Here is a 17,130-nt window from a genome sequence, read left to right on the forward strand (position 1 = left end):
GGAGCCGGAATATGACGTCATATTCCGGCTCCCAGCCTCACTCTGCGGCGCGCGAGGGAGCTGAGCAGACCGCTCAGAGGAAGTGCTCCCTCGCCGGCCGCCCACCTACCCGCACTTCCCAGCAGCCCGCCGGCCGCCCAGCATGCCTTGTTAGCCGCAAGGCTAACAAGGCATTTGCCCTGGGCATTTGGGGGCGGCTTTTTTTGCCGCCCCCTGAAAAATGCCGCCCAAGGCAAATGCCTTGTTTGCCTCGCGGCAAATACACCCCTGCATACATACATACATACACACAGACACTGACATCCATACACACATACATTCATAATGGCATACAGTTGCAAGAAAAAGTATGTGAACCCTTTGGAATGATATGGATTTCTGCACAAATTGGTCATAAAATGTGATTTGATCATCATCTAAGTCACTAGATGGAAATGGAGCTGGAGGAAGCCTTTGGGGTTAAACCATTTGAGAGCAGGGGCTTCCTGGCATCATAGCATTTGTATTTAGATTAAGTTGTTATGGTGACCAGAATGTTTCTTTAATTTGCTTAACCCCTTAAGGACACATGACATGTGTGACATGTCATGATTCCCTTTTATTCCAGAAGTTTGGTCCTTAAGGGGTTAACATGTATTCCTGCCACCATAGTTGTGAAAATGCTATTCACCCTGGCTTTATGGGATAATGACTATGCTGCTCCCCTTCATGACACTGTCAAAAAGGGACCAAGCATGGATGTCATTACAATTATGCCCCCCCCCCCCCCCTGGAAAAATTCCTGCGGACGCCCATGAGGGCAGGGCAGCTGTAACCAACACCTCCAATCTCATCTCATTGATTGGACTCCAGTTGGCTGACATCTCACTCCAATTAGCTCTTGGAGATGTCATTAGTCTAGGGGTTCACATACTTTTCCCACCTGCACTGTGAATGTTTACATGGTGTGTTCAATAAAAACATGGCAACATTTCATTCTTTGTGTGTTATACGTTTAAGCATCTATTGTTCTCTTGGTAAGATTTTTGGGAAGTCTCACAGATTCTCTGCTGCCCATTCCTTTTTTGCACTGTGTAGCGAGCGCTTATTTCCTGTTCTATCCATACATAGACATGCATGCAGACAGACAGACATAGCCATAGACATACAGACACACACACAGCTCATTTTCCAGCCACTCTCCTGTCTCTTACCTTTTCTTTGCAGGAGGGTGGCTGGGGATGATGGGAGTCGGCGTGGCTCCCTCTTCACTGGCGCGCACGCTCCTCCTCCGCTTCCTCCCAGCACCACTTGCGGCTGCTTTTTTCTTTTTTTAAAAGGGGCCCGGTCGCCCTAAACCACGACCACAGCGCCGACTGGGCCCTGAAGATATAGGGTCCATCGGGTGGCCCTAAGTATGTGTAGGGCCCGTTATGGTTGTCACCCCCTGATGGCGGCCCTGGTGGAGGCACCTTACCTGGAGATCTACCTCTAAGACAACAGCAAGAGGCAAAAGAGGGTGGCCATGATCTTAAATGCTGCCCTGGCCTGCCTGGGAAGGACCCGTGTTTAATGTAGATGTGATTTGTGGAGTGCATTGAGCAAGCCTTTACCTTCCTTAACCCCTTAAGGACACATGACGTGTGTGACACGTCATTATTCCATTTTATTCCAGAAGTTTGGTCCTTAAGGGGTTAAATAGAGAAGCAGACAAACACGGAGAGTGGAGGTGAATCCCAGCAAGGTTGCACGTGTATCTGTTACTAGCTGGGATTTGATTTAGTGAATGATATGGAATCAATTTGATAAGCTTTGTAGATGGATGAGCTCTCTAACCAGTCCCTCTGTGTAATTAATATTAGATAATGTTAAATATATTGCATTACCAGTTGGATTTTATGTTTATCTCCAATGTTGCACTTTGCACTAGAATTGCTCAAGTCCTGCCCTGAGAAATATGGTTTCCACTCACTAATGATAAGACTCTGTCCCAACTTTAATATAAAGTAATTTGTCCAAGGATTAACAGCTGTCTTTGCAATTTAGACAAGATTCAGCCAAATGATGAACCAGACATTGACTTTTCTACGTTAGGCTGGGCATGGAAAGTGCACATTCCCAGTTAAGTCACAGTCAAAGTCTTCAAAAATATCACTTGCCGGGAGATCTGCAATTTCTGCCTTCCGCATCATCATAACAAATTCAACTGGACATTTCTGCAGTAGAATCGGGTCAAAAGCAATGCCTCGAAAAAAACGATGGCTTTTGAACTGGTGAAGGTATCGCAGCCGCTGTTTTGGGACTTTGCACAGGAGCTTATACAAATAAAAATGTTTGTATTCAGTACATGGATGGACTTAAAGAACAAAATAAGATTGCACACAGGAATTATATTGGTGACAAGGAGTATCCTACAGTGCATGTACAAGTATGTCATTTTGATTTTCTTTTTTTTATTTTATTTTAATAATAAGTTCACACACACAGTTAAAGGGAAACTATGGTGCCAGGAAAACAAACTTGTTTTCCTGGCTCTATAGCTTCCCTCTCTGCCAAAGCCCCCTCCCATGGGGCTGATGGAGTTAATAACCCCTTCAGTTACCCCAGCTGAAGAGGTAGAAGTTAACACCGTAAAGGAGTTTAAGCATGCGTGGGATAGGCATAAGGCTATCCTAACTATATAAGATAAGGCCAGGGACTAATGAAAGTATTTAGACAATTGGGCCGAATGGTTCTTATCTGCCGTCACATTCTATGTTTCTATGTTTTAGTCACTTACCTGGGTCCAGCGCCAATGTCCCTTGGAGGGAGATGTAATGCGTTTGCGCGGCAATAGCCGCGCTCGCATTAGGATTTCCAAATAGGAAAGCATTATTATTATTTAATGCTTTCCTATGGGGAAAAATCTGATGCTAGAAGTCCTCATACAGAGCGTGAGGATGTCCAGCGTCAGATAACAGACCAAAGGTCCGTTTTAATTCCGGTTAATTAACATCAGAGGTAATTATTGCAGTTTATAAAAACTGCAATAAGTACATGCTCCGGGTTAAGGGTGATGGGAGTTAGCACCCAGACCACTTGAAGTGGTCTGGGTGCCTATGGTGTCCCTTTAATGCTGCTAACTTTCCCATGCTTGATTATGTTATAGCAACTCTGTATCTATTTTTATTTTCTTTAATTGTCCTGGAATAGAGGATAAGAAATGTCTACAGCAATCTCTGGCGATGCAGGTGAAGTCTGTGGTTCAACTAGAATTTGCTAGGGATGCTGAGTCGACAAGTTCCCCAAGTTACAAATGTATTTGCAGCGGTGCCCTTCTGGCTTCCCTTGTGGTAGATTGGTAAAAACAAAAAGAGAGATCCATGACATATAATGTACAGATCACCCTACTTCCACGTTAGACTGCCATGGACTAGAATTACCATTTTGACTGCCCTTTGAAGAATGGTGTGATTCTATTTAGGTCCCAGTCCCCCCTTGCATTGCATGGGATATATTTTTTACTCCCTTTTTTCCCATGTCACACTGGTCTCTACGGAGTTGGTTCTGCCTCCTTGTTAAGATCATCAAACTTGATGATCTCAGCCAATCCAACTGGGAAGCTACTGCGCATGACAATCATTTCCTCATAGAGATGCATTAATTGAATACATCTCTATGAAGAACGTTCTATGGGGAATAGTCAGGGCCTCCATACAGAGCGTGAAGACACTTAAAGCCAGTGCAACACTGTGCAGCTTTGGCATTGGAAGCACCTCTAGTGGCCATCTGAGTGAGTGGCTCTGCCCCACGTTCTTGGCTGAGTTAATTAAATTTGACGGTCTTGGCCAATCCTATGCTTTCCCATAGGAGAGCATTGGGAGGCTATTGGGCATACGTGGCAAAACATGGCCTTGCGTCAATTAGCATCTCCTCATAGAGATGCATTGAATTAATGCATCACTATGGGGAAAGTTCAGCATCTTCATACAGAGGGTGGAGGAGCTGAAAATTAGTGCTGTACACTGCACTGACTCAAGAAGCACCTCTAGTGGTCATCTGAGTGACTGCCACTAGAGGTGTTACTAGAAAGCAATGTAAACACTGCCTTTGCTCAGAAAATACAGTGTTTACTTTAAAAAGCCTGCAGGGACAGGCTGTGGACACCATGACAACTACATTAAGCTGTAGTGGTTTTGGTGACTATAGAGTCTCTTTAGCTCATTCTAGCCATCGTATGTCTAAAATCCTCAGCACACACACATTTGAGGGAAAACAACGTAACATGTTTAGGAATCCTTTTATTCCACAGAAATTTTGATACTTTGATAGTCAGTTTTGATCCTTTCCACCCATTATGTTAAGAATGGTTGGAACTGAAAAGGGGATTGTACTGCTATTACCTCTTTCAAGAGGTGGGATAGCCCTTGGCTCAGGCAAGTTGGAACATCATATGTTGCTTGGTTAACACTCTCCAGCATTCCCGTGTGGTCTTTCTCAGGAGAAACAGGAAACTGTGGAATAAGAAATGTGCTCAGCTCTGTAAAATAGAATGTAATGTGTAAACGTGTCTGAATACAAGGTCATATAAATAATGCTTACCTTTCCAGTTGACAACACAAACAGTAGTACACCTAACGACCACCAGTCAGCTGCATGATTGTAAGGACCTCCAGAAAGTACTTCGGGGGCTTGTATTATATAAAATAAAATGCAAAATTAGCATAAATTGGGAGAATATACAAATACTTAAATTATGAAAATCAACTCTTGTTTCATTTACATCATGGGTGTCCAAACATGGCTTTCTGGCTGTCCCTGGACAATATGTTTAAGAATTTGTAGTACAACAGCCAAAAGACCAAAGTTGGACACCTTCTTAAGAGAATGTCACGACAGAATCCGAACTCTTTACAGGCGATGGAGTTTGAACTCTCCCATGAACACATGTAGGTCATATGAGCAATATCCTAGTCTTATTTTAAGACACCCTGTAACATCTCCATGTGTTTCCTTAACCTTCCTCAGTCTTCCTTAATCAGTACATGCAAGTCCTTTCCACATTTGTGCTGCATGATAACACACTGGTATGTAACAGGGCTTGGAAGCTGAGCTCTCTCTGCTTTCAACTCCTTTTTTATTTTACATTTTGGTAAATTTGTCGCGTTAAAGTCTGCAGGGACAGTACTCTTATATGATAACTACTTCACTAAGTTGACATGGTTATGGTGTCTAGAGTTTCCCTATAATATTTTCCACCATTAGAATGGGTCAATTAAATTGTAACATGGAAATCTTGCACCTCTGGATTAAGAATCAATTAAGGTGCATTAATGCTTAACCTCCCTGGCGGTATGATTATGTCAGGAATTTTGTACCAAAAGCGGTACCATTTTTTTGCATTTGAATTACCCGCCCAGTTCCGCCCCCATGTCAGGCATGTCAATCAAATTACGTTAAAAGATTATTTAAATATACATGTAGAATTTTAATATATATGCATTTATAGGTATTTAAATTCTACGTGTATACTAATGTAATCTTTTATGTAATTATATGTATTTATCTATATATATATATTTGCGCTTATTTGTATTTTATATATATATATATATATAGATATATATAGAATGTAATTCTAAGTGTATTTTGTTACCGATATATATATATTAATAACAAAATACAGTTAGAATGAAATTACATATGCATATATAATTTATATTAAATTTTGTTTCAATATTTTATTTATTTATTTTATTATTTTATTAATTTATTATTTTAATTATACGTATTTATATATAATATATATATATGTACATCTATTATATATATATATAATATATATACATATTATATATATATATATATATATATAAAAAATATATTTAATTTGTTTTTACACTTGTCTTTTTTTTATTTTTTTTATACTTCCCACCAGCAGGGGGACTGTCTGATATTTCAAACAGTCCCCCTGCTGGCAGATCCACAGCCAGCTATAGAGGGCCATGTGATCGCTCTTTGAGAGCGATCACATGGCCCCCGGGGGCCTGATTTGCCGTGGGAGGGCTGCCTGGGCTGTGAGGCAGTCCTCCCGAAGCGGATCGCGGCGGAGGTAAGTAAATCTTATCTACCTCGAGCGTGACTCGGGGTTACCGCTTCTGGCAGCGAAAATTAACCCCGAGTCACGCTCGGGAATACCGCCAGGCAGGTTAAAGGGACATTCCAGGCACCCAGACCACTTCTGCCCATTGGAGTGGTCTGGGTGCCAACTCCCACTACTATTAACCCTGCAACTGTAATTATTGCAGGTTTTATAAACTGCAAAAATTACCTTGCAAGGTTAACTTCTCCTCTAGTGGCTGTCTACTACTAGACAGCCACTAGAGGGCACTTCCTGCTTCATAGCACAGGTTTTCTGTGCTATAGCGTCGCTGGACGTCCTCACGCTGTGTGAGGACCTCCAGCGTCGCTCAATTCCCCATAGGAAAGCATTGAAAAGCATTTTCAATGCTTTCCTATGGAGAGCTCCAATGCGCATGCCCGGCATTGCCGCACATGCGCATTAGGTCTCCTCAGCCAGCAGTCGTGATGAAGGGGAGGAGCGGCGGTGACCCGAAACCACCGCCAAGGGACATTGGCGGGGGTCTAAGGTAAGTCACTGAAGGTGTTTTCACCCCTTCAGCAACCGGGGATGGAGGTGGGAGGGAGAGGGGACCTGCAGCGCCTGGAAAACTGATTGTTTTCCTGGCACTGGAGAGTCCCTTTAACACAAAGTTAACTTGCTTTATGTTTACATTCAGATAAGGATTAAGATCTCACAGGACACTAGGCAGTTTACCGGTGTGGAGCCCACCTTCATTTTTCCCATAAGGATAGTAAATCGGGCCAAGCAAATTCATGGATCCAGGGCTCTAGACAGCCGCCAAAGGTCACCTTATTGGCTAATGCAGCTTTACTTAATTCTTTGGTAGTATCTGTATTTGTATCAGGTGTGCCCAAAAGGTAGATCCCCAGATGTTGTAGAACTACAACTCCCATGATGCTCTGCATGCCTTTGGAATGCCTTTAGAAGGCAAAGCCTCACGGAAGCAGTAGTTTTAAAACATCTGGGGATCTAACTTTTGAGCACTCCTCTTCTACATTTAGTTCATGAAAATTTAAACTAGCATTATAATGAACATTCCTCTTTCCAGTGCTAAATTCAATTCAATCCTTCTTCCAAATCTAGAAATATATAGACATTACAATTCTAACATATTGTACAATCCCAAAGACAAAACCTTAAGTGATATCTTCTTACCCATATATTGAAGGGTTCCACAAATTGTATATGTCCGTTCTCCAAAAGACAGATGCTTGGCGAGACCAAAATCTGATAGCTTCAAGTGCCCTAGAGAAAGGACAAAGTAGATCCTTATATACATACTCTGATTTTGTATAAGATCAACATGAAACATCATATACACACATCCAAATATAGTATTTACCTCTCTCATCCAGCAGTATATTTTCCATCTGCAAAAATGAGAAAAAAAAAAAAGAAAAATCATGTCCGTGTTTCATGAAACATAAAATTTAAGTATGCTCTGATTTTCCTTTCCCGACTGCCATTATCAAATTCTCCTTTTGTCTCGTCCTCTGTTTCCCCCCTCTATATTAGCACCCACCAGATTTCTCTATTTTATAATTAGAGATTTTCTTACTTTTACATCACGATGTACAATGCCCAAGTCATGAAGATATGCTGTGAAAATATAGAAAAAAAATAATAATTAGAATTTCTTAAAATATGTCCATAATCTGTGCAAATGAAGTCAAATAACTCCTTCCCAAACGCCTGCTATGTTGGCCTTTTAAGTGTATAAATGAAGAGTATTGTGGGGGAGGTAATGCTTATGATGATTCTAATTTACTTTATTTATTTTTTCCAGTGCTAATATTTAAATCACGTTACAATATGCTCGTGTAATATATCTGCCTTTTGTAGTGATGTTTACTCTTTTAGCTAAAAGGGTTTGAGCTGGTCTGTCAAAAGAGGCAGCTGTGCAAGCTCTGATTATTGAGGTCAGAGAGAGATTTTAGTTGAAAGTAACTAGGAAGTTACACAATGTGGTAGCTGATTAAATATTACCTAATATGTAAGTTGCACACTGACTAGCTGATTCTACTGAACATTTAAATGGTGATTTGTAAATGGAACTGATCATTAATCACAAAGAGTGTTTTTATGGTTTATAAATCAAAGACATTATTATTATTGGTATTTATATAGCGCCAGCTTATTCTGCCGCGCTTTATAACAAAAGGGGAATTTACCAAATGAGACAATAACAAAGTGTAACAGGAACAATAGGTAGTTGAGGACCCTGCTCAAACGAACTTACAGTCTAGAGGAGGTGGGGTATAAAAACACAATAGGAAGGGTATTGAGGGAGACAGCAAATAGACATGGTGGGAAATTAGCAGAACTGGAGGTGAGAGTGGAGTGTGGCCCATTAGGAGAGAGCAAGAGGAAGGTTTGTGAGATAGAAGTTCTTCTAGGAGACTATAGGAATTCCTGCAAAGATGGGTTTTAAAGGAACTTCTAAAAGGAGTGAAGACTAGGGGAGAGTCTGACGGGGTAGGCAGGCTGTTCGAAAGGAGCTGCCCGTGAGAAGTCCTGCAGGCATGAATTTGCAGTAAGGATGTGAGCAGCACACAGGAGAAGGTCACCAGTAGAGCGGAGAGACCGAGAGGGGGCATAACTATGAATCAGTGAAGAAATGTAAGAGGGGCTAGAGTTGGTTAGAGCATTATAGGTAAGGGTTAGTATTTTAAATTGACATCTGTAGGGAACAGGATGCCAGTGTAAGGATCGACTGAGGGGTGAGGTGTGAGGAGCGACAGGAGAGAAAGATCAGCCTGGCAGCAGCATTCATCACAGATTGTAGGGGGGGCAGTACGGCTTCTGGGGAGATGAATTAGGAGGGAATTACAGTAATCGCTGCAAAAGATTACTAGAGCGTGAAAAAGCTCCATGGCAGCATCTTGCGTAAGTAAGGGGCGGATGCAGACAATGTTTTTAAGGTGGAATCGACAGGTTTTAGCAACAGACTGGATATGAGGCGCAAAGGTCAGGCCAGGATAAAAAATGACACCAAGACAGCAAGCTTAAAATAATAATGGGGTGATGCAGGTACCATTAACCTGCAGGAAGCGTGAAGGAGGAGGATCAGTGTTATGAGGAGGAAAAATAAGAAACTCCATTTTAGAGAGATTGAGTTTCAGAAAGCGGGAGGACATCCAATCAGAGATAGAAGAGAGGCAATTGGTGACATGTTGTAGGACAGCAGCAGGAGAGAGGTCAGGGGAGGAGAGGTATATCTGGGTGTCATCAGTGTACAGGTGGTAGCGGAATCCAAACAAATTAATGAGTTTGCCAAGAGAGGCAGTATAGAGAGAGAACAAAAGGGGACCAAGAACTGAACCTTGAGGGACTCCAACTGAGACAGGACGAGGAGAGGAGGTGTCGTTGGAAAAATAGACACTGAAAGTACGTTTGGAGGGATGGCTGTGTCACAGAGACCAAGAGATTCAGTTATTAACGTGATAACTTTGTCTTTTCTCATCAGATTTACTGTGTAGCTATTGGAATGAAGCTATGGCATACATATCTTTTGATCTAAGACATCTTTTTATTATTATTATTATAATTTTTTTCTATTTAACTGTAATGAGATGAAAACAGATATATCCAACAGAGGCTGTTGAAAATGAAAACACTTCTAAATCACATACGCCATGGGATGGCAGAAGAAAATGGGAAATACAGTTAACATAATAATAATAATAATAAAAAGCTGTAATATTTACATATTGAAATGATTATTCGTACACAAACTGATATATTGAAAATCACTTTTTCATACACATAATTTAATTAAAATGATATATTTATAGTAGTTCTAAAAATGTTGTATCCCATGCTACTACTCAGGGTTAAAAGTTAATTGCCACTCTAAACCACCTCCTGCAAAGTTATATCTGAGAATGGACAAGACAGAATCAAACATATCTCTATTTAACCCTTGCAGTGCTGAAGAGTTCATGGCACACTGTTTATGCTGAGGTTCCACTCGATAGGCGTTGAACTTTCACCGGCCAGTGACTAGTATATAGTATGCATTTTAAATGCCTAGCAAACATATAGATTGCAATTCGCCATCACCTAAATATATCTTTCCAGGTGGGCTATGTGTCCCTCCATTGAAAAAAAATAAACTGGAGCGCCTACTAGAATCATGGATTGACTATTGCAGTATACTTACCTAACACTGTTATTAACTCTGCAGCAAATATCCGCAACGTATCTTCATCTATATGCTTAGAAGAAGTCCATAAGGAATAGAGGTCTCCAAAACTGCAATACGAGCACACTACAGGGAAAATGCATTTAATATAAATCATCACTGCATATGATATAAACAGTATACACATTATTGTGAAAATTGGACAGGATAATTATAGATTTTTATTTTTATATAAAGTGTTTTACCAGGAAGAATACATTGAGATGTCTCTCGTTTTCGTCCTAGGATATGCAGGAAATCTTACTACACACTTAAAGGGATAGTATAGTGCGGTATTCCTGGCACTATTGCTCCCCCCATCCCTCGCGCACCCCCTCCCCAGTGGGAAAAAAGGTTAAAAACCCTTTAGTTACTTACCTGATCCCAGTGCCAATGTCCCTCTGCGTGGGTCAAACTCCTCCTCCATCCATCCCGTGACGAGCAGGCTCTAATGCGCATGGGTGGCAAATGCACGCGCATATTAGACCTCTCCATAGGAAAGCATTGAATCAATGCAGAGTATGAGGATGTCCAGCGTCAGATACCGGACCAAAGGTCCATTTCAAACCAGAAAGCCCTCTAGTGGCTTACTAAGTGCTGCAATGTAAACATTGCAGTTTCACTAAGGGCAATAGGGACAGTGTACCCAGACCACTTCAATGAGCTGAAGTGGTCTGGGTGCCTACAGTGTTCCTTTAACATTACACAAAGCATAAACACAGATAACAGGTTTGGTTTGATTTGATTTATTTTGAGAGAGTTTGTTTCAGAAATTGCAGGCCAGTAAAAGTTTTGATGTTTTCTGGTACATTATTCTACTGTTATAGAGCTCTGTATGAGAAGACTCCATGACCCACTTTCTTCTTGTAACAGGGATTAAAGAATAAGAAGGAGGAAGACGAATTGGCGTTCTTAGATTATGTTTGAGAGCAGAGACAGCACTTTTTGGTAGTGTGGAATGTACCTTAAGTAATACATCTACCGTAAATTTGAGTGCTAGCCTTCTTAATTTATATTAATCATTTACATTGATGGTAATGTATGGCAGAACAAATTTTTAAAAAATAAAATATTTACTGAATTTATAGAAATGCATTTAAGTTTCTGACTTCCCAGTAATCACTGACTGGCATTCTAGTTAGTTTTACTGCAAGTTTCCTAATAACAGGATTCAAACAAGGTTCGTTCCTGAACAAATAACTTGTTGCCCAAATGACATCCAAATGCGTGTTTAGGGTCTGAGCACCTTTCAAGTTATTTACTTACGTATGTTATCTGAGGCCAAAATTATACTTTGATAATTGTTTGATTTTCAATTGGAGATTATGTTGTTCGGACATGTGTGCTTTGTTTAAAATTCTATAGTGACAGTAAATTCGATATATAAAACCAGCTTGCTTCGGAGACACATCTCTCACACCCCGAGAAAATCTGCTGTAAAACAAAATCCAGTTGTGATATCTCTGATTTCTTAGTGTGCAGATCATGGTGTAGTCTGCATCCATATGCACAGTTGTGATGTTGCAAGCCATCAGTACATCATCTATGGATGCAACGTCCAAGAATGGAACCTCATGGAAAGTCACATGGAATATTCAATGCGTTCAAAACACTTAGTAAATATATTGGTTTATCTCGTATAGATACAGAAGTGAAGAAGTTTAGGGAGTGTTCAACTAGACGTGCGGTTTTGAGCTTAGTTAATAAAATATTATGATCAATAGTATTGAATGCATTTGCAAAAGCATGGAATATAGCTAATACAAGTTAATTTCTCCCATACTCGTCTAAATATCACTACGAATGTTTAATGGGGCAGTTATGGAAGCATGGTCTGAGTGAAAAAAGCCAGACTGAGGTGTTGGACAGAAAGTGAGACATATGGTAGTACCTCCAACACATTTGCAATGGGTTTTAGATAGTACAGAAGAATGACTACAGAGTTTAATATTAATGTTTTGTTTAATTTTGGGAACACAACGGGACAACATAGCAGTGTTGACTAAGGTACTATGACAAAGGGTAGATCGTCTCTGGTGGACTAAGCTATAGTAACACAGCTAGTATCTGGTCAGGTAACCGAGATGCTTCACTATGTCTCAGAAATGGACTGTTCTGCCTACATAATGTACATTTCGTGAGTGCCAAATTGAGGATTGATAAGACTCTTGTAGGATTCTTATGACATGGCATTACCCTAACATGCCAAGATGTTTGAGCATTTGGGACCCAACACTGCATACCTGAATAAAAAGATCTAAAATGCATTTTTTTTTGGTGTGTGGGTGATGGCAGTGATTTAGAAGAAATCTGTCTGTGCCAGTAAAATGACGACATCACCAATACAAATACGCTGCATTCATTTAAAAATAAAGAAGCTTTGGTAACTCACTGATAAAGAGATGCTGTTGCCCTTGCCAGCTGTTCCCCAAACACTGAATGAATGGATGCTTGACCTGACGCTGATAGAAAACAAAACAGCCTCTGTTAGTTATCGCCCGTTGCCAATTGGAAGTCATATCATCCTAGAGTTGCAAGCCAATGCAATACGTACCTGTATGCTGACTTCTTCCTTACATTGTTTCAGTGTATTCCGTCTCAAGATTTCCACTTTTGGTAACACCTTTATAAAAGACACAAATAATAAAGGAACAGACTTCCTAGAGGTATACAAAATTAATACATTGACATAGGTACAAATTCTTACCTTTAATGCAAAGATCTTCTGTTCGGTACAGTCTAAAACCTTAAGCACTGGTCCAAGCGAACCTTTGGCAACACATCCTAAAATCTACAGCAGGAAAAGTCAAGATAAGAATTGCCAATAGATACAGAAATATTCACCAAACTGAGTTTTAGTGTATATAACCCGAGTTAGTGAATTGAGGCTAAAATAGCTACACTGTGACGAGAGCTGAGATGGAGATTTTTTTACAGATCAGCTACTATCGTAATGTTCAAATCGGATTCAATAAAAATTGGAGTTTAGTGAATAACCCAAATAAGTAGGTTAGTACACAATTCCTACCTGTATTTGATCACGCAAGCGTAATCAATACCCACGAGGATTGTTGTAAGGATCCCTTTCCTGTTAATTACAGATTAACATTTAAGTAGTATGTACCTGTTAATCCTTTGCGGTAACTATAGGGCAATACTCAGTTGGCTCTTGACTTTTAAAGATATTAATTATATATTCTAGTGTGGGCATAGAATGTAATCAATATAATCAAAGAAAAATCTATTTCAATTAAGCTTTAGCAAGGAATCCGTCTTCCCTTGATTGATGGTAAAGTGAAATAGGATGTCATGAAAAGATTACCTTTAATTCTTGTTGCCCTACAGGCTGCCAAAGTGGAAATTCAGGCAGGAATAGGGAGATGTACTGAGGCAGTGGTCGCTCTGTTGCTTTCTCCCCTTCAGAGCTAAAAGGCTGAGTGGTCTGGAATTTTTCGTTTAATGTACGTCCGGCGATCCACAACCGACTAAGTCCAGATGCAAGCAAGCGATCTCTGCTCAGATGTATTTTCAAAGGAGGAACCAGAAAATTGCTTGTCAAAGGCGAACCACTCTGCAAAGTAATTTGCCAAAATAAAATCCAAGAAGATTTATATCAGATACAACAATGTAAACCCTTACTATTTTAGGGATAGCAATAACGTAGATACTTGAATCATATTGTAAACATTACCATGTGATCAATACATAGAAATACTCAATGAGGAAAAAAAATCTAGGACAATCAATGAGTCTTTTGCAATAAATAACTATTAATAGTATAACTTTCTATTGCAACCCACATTTTTAACAGCAATATAAAAAAGTAGCCCAGTTACACAGCAATGATTTTGCACCCAGAGAATGTTTAATAATGATTGACCTGTACATATCAGGGATTAGCAATAATAAAAAAAAAAAAATTAATGCGTTGGAGAGAATTATACAGTATTATTTACGCAGAATATGAAACTTTTTTTAGGATCGTCACACGAGTTCTGTCCTCAAAATCTATTTCAGCATCATTGTCCCTATAGCGCATGTTTGTAAAGAAAGAAAATGTAATATTTTAGGAAATTATAATAAATTGTGATTGACACATTAAATCATTTACCTTGATTTCACTGTATGCAGCTCCCATGTCCCATAGTTCATCAGTCTACATCAAAGCAAAACAGACTTTCCCCGATAACACCTCTCCCCCTTGCAAGGTTCTGATCTCCATGGGGTCACGTGTTGGGTTAATCCGCTTTTGTTTGACAAACAATTTTAATCTGCTCTTAAGCACTACTCATTACTTATGCATCCCTCTCTAGTGTTGCATTATACATGAGTGCGCAGTATATAAATATCACGTGTTCTGATGGTTTTTAAGAATATAATATGCAATCTGTGTCTCGGACATCAGACAGCAGGCAGAATGAAAAAATAGAACACACTTAGTCACAGACATTCTGTGAGATTTGAAATCGCTGTTTAGTAAATGAGTGAGTGCGCTGGATCTTGTATGTTGTGTGAATTGGCCCCAGAAGCACTTTTAGAATGTATGCATGTTTGGGTAAGTGCAGTCCTCATGGTTTCATATTTAAATATATTTGGGAGTCCAGGCCAACTCACTGGTTTTGCACTCCTCCCGGTCACAGCTGTGTGTGTGTGTATATATACACTCATGCACACAACTATGATATCGACTCCAAACCGAATTGTGCCTTTTTAATCTAGCTACAAGAATGCAATGTATAACCTATTATGCTCTACTATAATGTTGTATTTTGCATCGCCAGATCATTATATTTGGTTTTCATGCTGTTTCCAGACAGGTGACTCGGTTGCAATCTCACGTTCAGATGAATTGAATGCTGCAGTTCCAACTTTTAATAGATAAAAAAAAAAAAAAAATCACTAACTGAAAACAATATTGTGCTTGAGGGTCAGTTGAACGATGATCTATCTATGTGAAAGTGTAGCATGATTCTTGAGAAGGCAACATAACAAAAATCATAGCCATAATCTATATAGGTTAGAGAAAAAATGTAGCCTTTCAACATCTGTACTCAGCACTCTAAGCATGTCACTGTATCAAGGTCTGACAAATTAATATCGATAATGCCTAAGTGTAAAATTCACATTAGCAAATTGACTGGAACAGCAGAAGTTTCTGAGCCCTGGAGTCCCAGTTTTTGAGAGTGCCGAAAACTAACCGAAAATGCGAAGGGCTTGCATGTGGGGCTAGCCTAATGATTTTTTATTTTAAAAAGCTTTCAACGCGCATACAAATAAAAACATTATAATAGTACAGTTATCTATCACATGTGTGTCCATGTTATACAGTCTAGTGGTGACCTAAAGATTTTTATACAGAAGTCACCATTAAAGTCCACGGGAATTTTTGTGGATAAATCATTTGAAAAGTTTTTCAAGCAGTATTGAATCATTTGAAAAGCTTATTAGATCGAGGCCTTAGCTAGAAAGAGAGAAACTCTTCAAAAATTCATATCAGTGCTGAGAAAACCTGCTTCAACCTCCTTTGTAGTGAAAACCATGTTTTAATGTGTTTAGTTTAAAAGAAAACTATGTGTTAGGAGAAATTCAAGCCAAACTGCATGAGAAAATAAAATATTGAAAAAGCAAACAAACAATTGGAATGTACATTACACATCCTGTGTTATCATGAACAGAAACAAAATGTTCTAAACTGTGGATAAGATTTACGTAAAAGAGAAACTGGCAGCAGTCCACAGCTACTATCGGCTTCAGATATAAAAAAGCAATGCCACCAAGGCTGTTTAGAGTAGCGGTAAGGTCACTGCCAGGAAGTTCAAGGTCTGGTCAGACCACCTCAAAAGCAAGACCACCTAAAGATATATGCCGACTCATTTCACAGTAAGTGACTATCTTTCTTAAAATGGATCTGCGCTGTAACTTAATAGGATCATCTAGTCCAGTGTGATTTTTCAAATTTTAGGACAAAACAGCCAACTTGGAAACATTTTGAAAGTTAACTATTTTTTTCAGTTTGGCTAATGTGGCCTAAAAGTGAACAATCATTTTCAATTCCTCACAATAAACACTTTAGTGAATATCCCTGAAATTCATTCACTCACCAAGAGTGTAGTCAAAATCGAAAATGATGGGTGGGACACACAAGGGGCCAGCATGTCAAAATAGCAGTTGTGACTGGAGCCCAGTTGTTTCCATGTTAAACGATGTTTATTATTCCTACCCTTGTGGAAAAGTTGCCAGGAAGACCCCTTTTTTCCTTACTAAAGCTGGACTGTTTATTCCAAATTGCTCAGACCCCCTACATAGCAGGTAGATCCCGGTGATGCACTCTCTGATTGCTGGCATTCAGTTGTAGTTCTCTCCTTGTCGAGCCAGAGGACACCAAAGGTGTGCTGGTCGCCTGGAATTCGCAGCTGGATTAGAAGACTACCTTGACGAAGTCACATCTTTAACTGGTTGTCCATCAGTAGCCATCCATCCAATCAGGTTGCTTATTGAACTCTAGCTAGGAAGAGTAGCTGGGGGTACATAGGGCGGTGCAGAAACTCCACTGTTGGGTCCTTCTTGTGATTCTGACCTTGGGGATGCAGAAGGGACTCTGCCCATGCAGAGGAACCTTGGATGGTCTGTTACTATTTTGTGTAAATTACCCCTATGCTTTGGAAATAGACATTCTGTTTTGTATGAATATCCTGTGTTTTTGACAATAAACGTTTTACCTGTTTTCACCCAATCACTATGGGGATTGGGCTATAATCAGTTATGATCACTGCTATAACTAAGCTGAAGTATCTGATACGAAGAATTGAGAAGTTATGGAGGGACTCTCTGCTCTGGTCCGGAA

At 39.8% G+C, this 17,130-nt stretch overlaps 1 protein-coding gene across 1 annotated transcript; it reads right to left on the minus strand.

The window, feature by feature from the left end:
• Positions 1 to 880: 880 nt before the first annotated feature.
• On the minus strand, positions 881 to 14,469 carry RSKR (ribosomal protein S6 kinase related). Its single transcript, XM_063449963.1, has 12 exons — positions 14,398 to 14,469; positions 13,609 to 13,857; positions 12,994 to 13,077; positions 12,841 to 12,909; positions 12,679 to 12,748; positions 10,266 to 10,373; positions 7,662 to 7,702; positions 7,446 to 7,473; positions 7,259 to 7,348; positions 4,561 to 4,649; positions 4,362 to 4,472; positions 881 to 2,294 (listed from the first exon to the last, which is right to left on the minus strand). The coding sequence occupies exons 1-12, from the start codon at positions 14,422 to 14,424 to the stop codon at positions 2,070 to 2,072; spliced, it is 1,191 nt and encodes a 396-aa protein (XP_063306033.1). The 5' UTR covers positions 14,425 to 14,469; the 3' UTR covers positions 881 to 2,069.
• Between the last annotated feature and the right edge of the window lie 2,661 nt (positions 14,470 to 17,130).

The sequence above is a fragment of the Pelobates fuscus genome, chromosome 1, assembly GCF_036172605.1.
Source record: "Pelobates fuscus isolate aPelFus1 chromosome 1, aPelFus1.pri, whole genome shotgun sequence".
Classification (NCBI taxonomy): domain Eukaryota; kingdom Metazoa; phylum Chordata; class Amphibia; order Anura; family Pelobatidae; genus Pelobates; species Pelobates fuscus.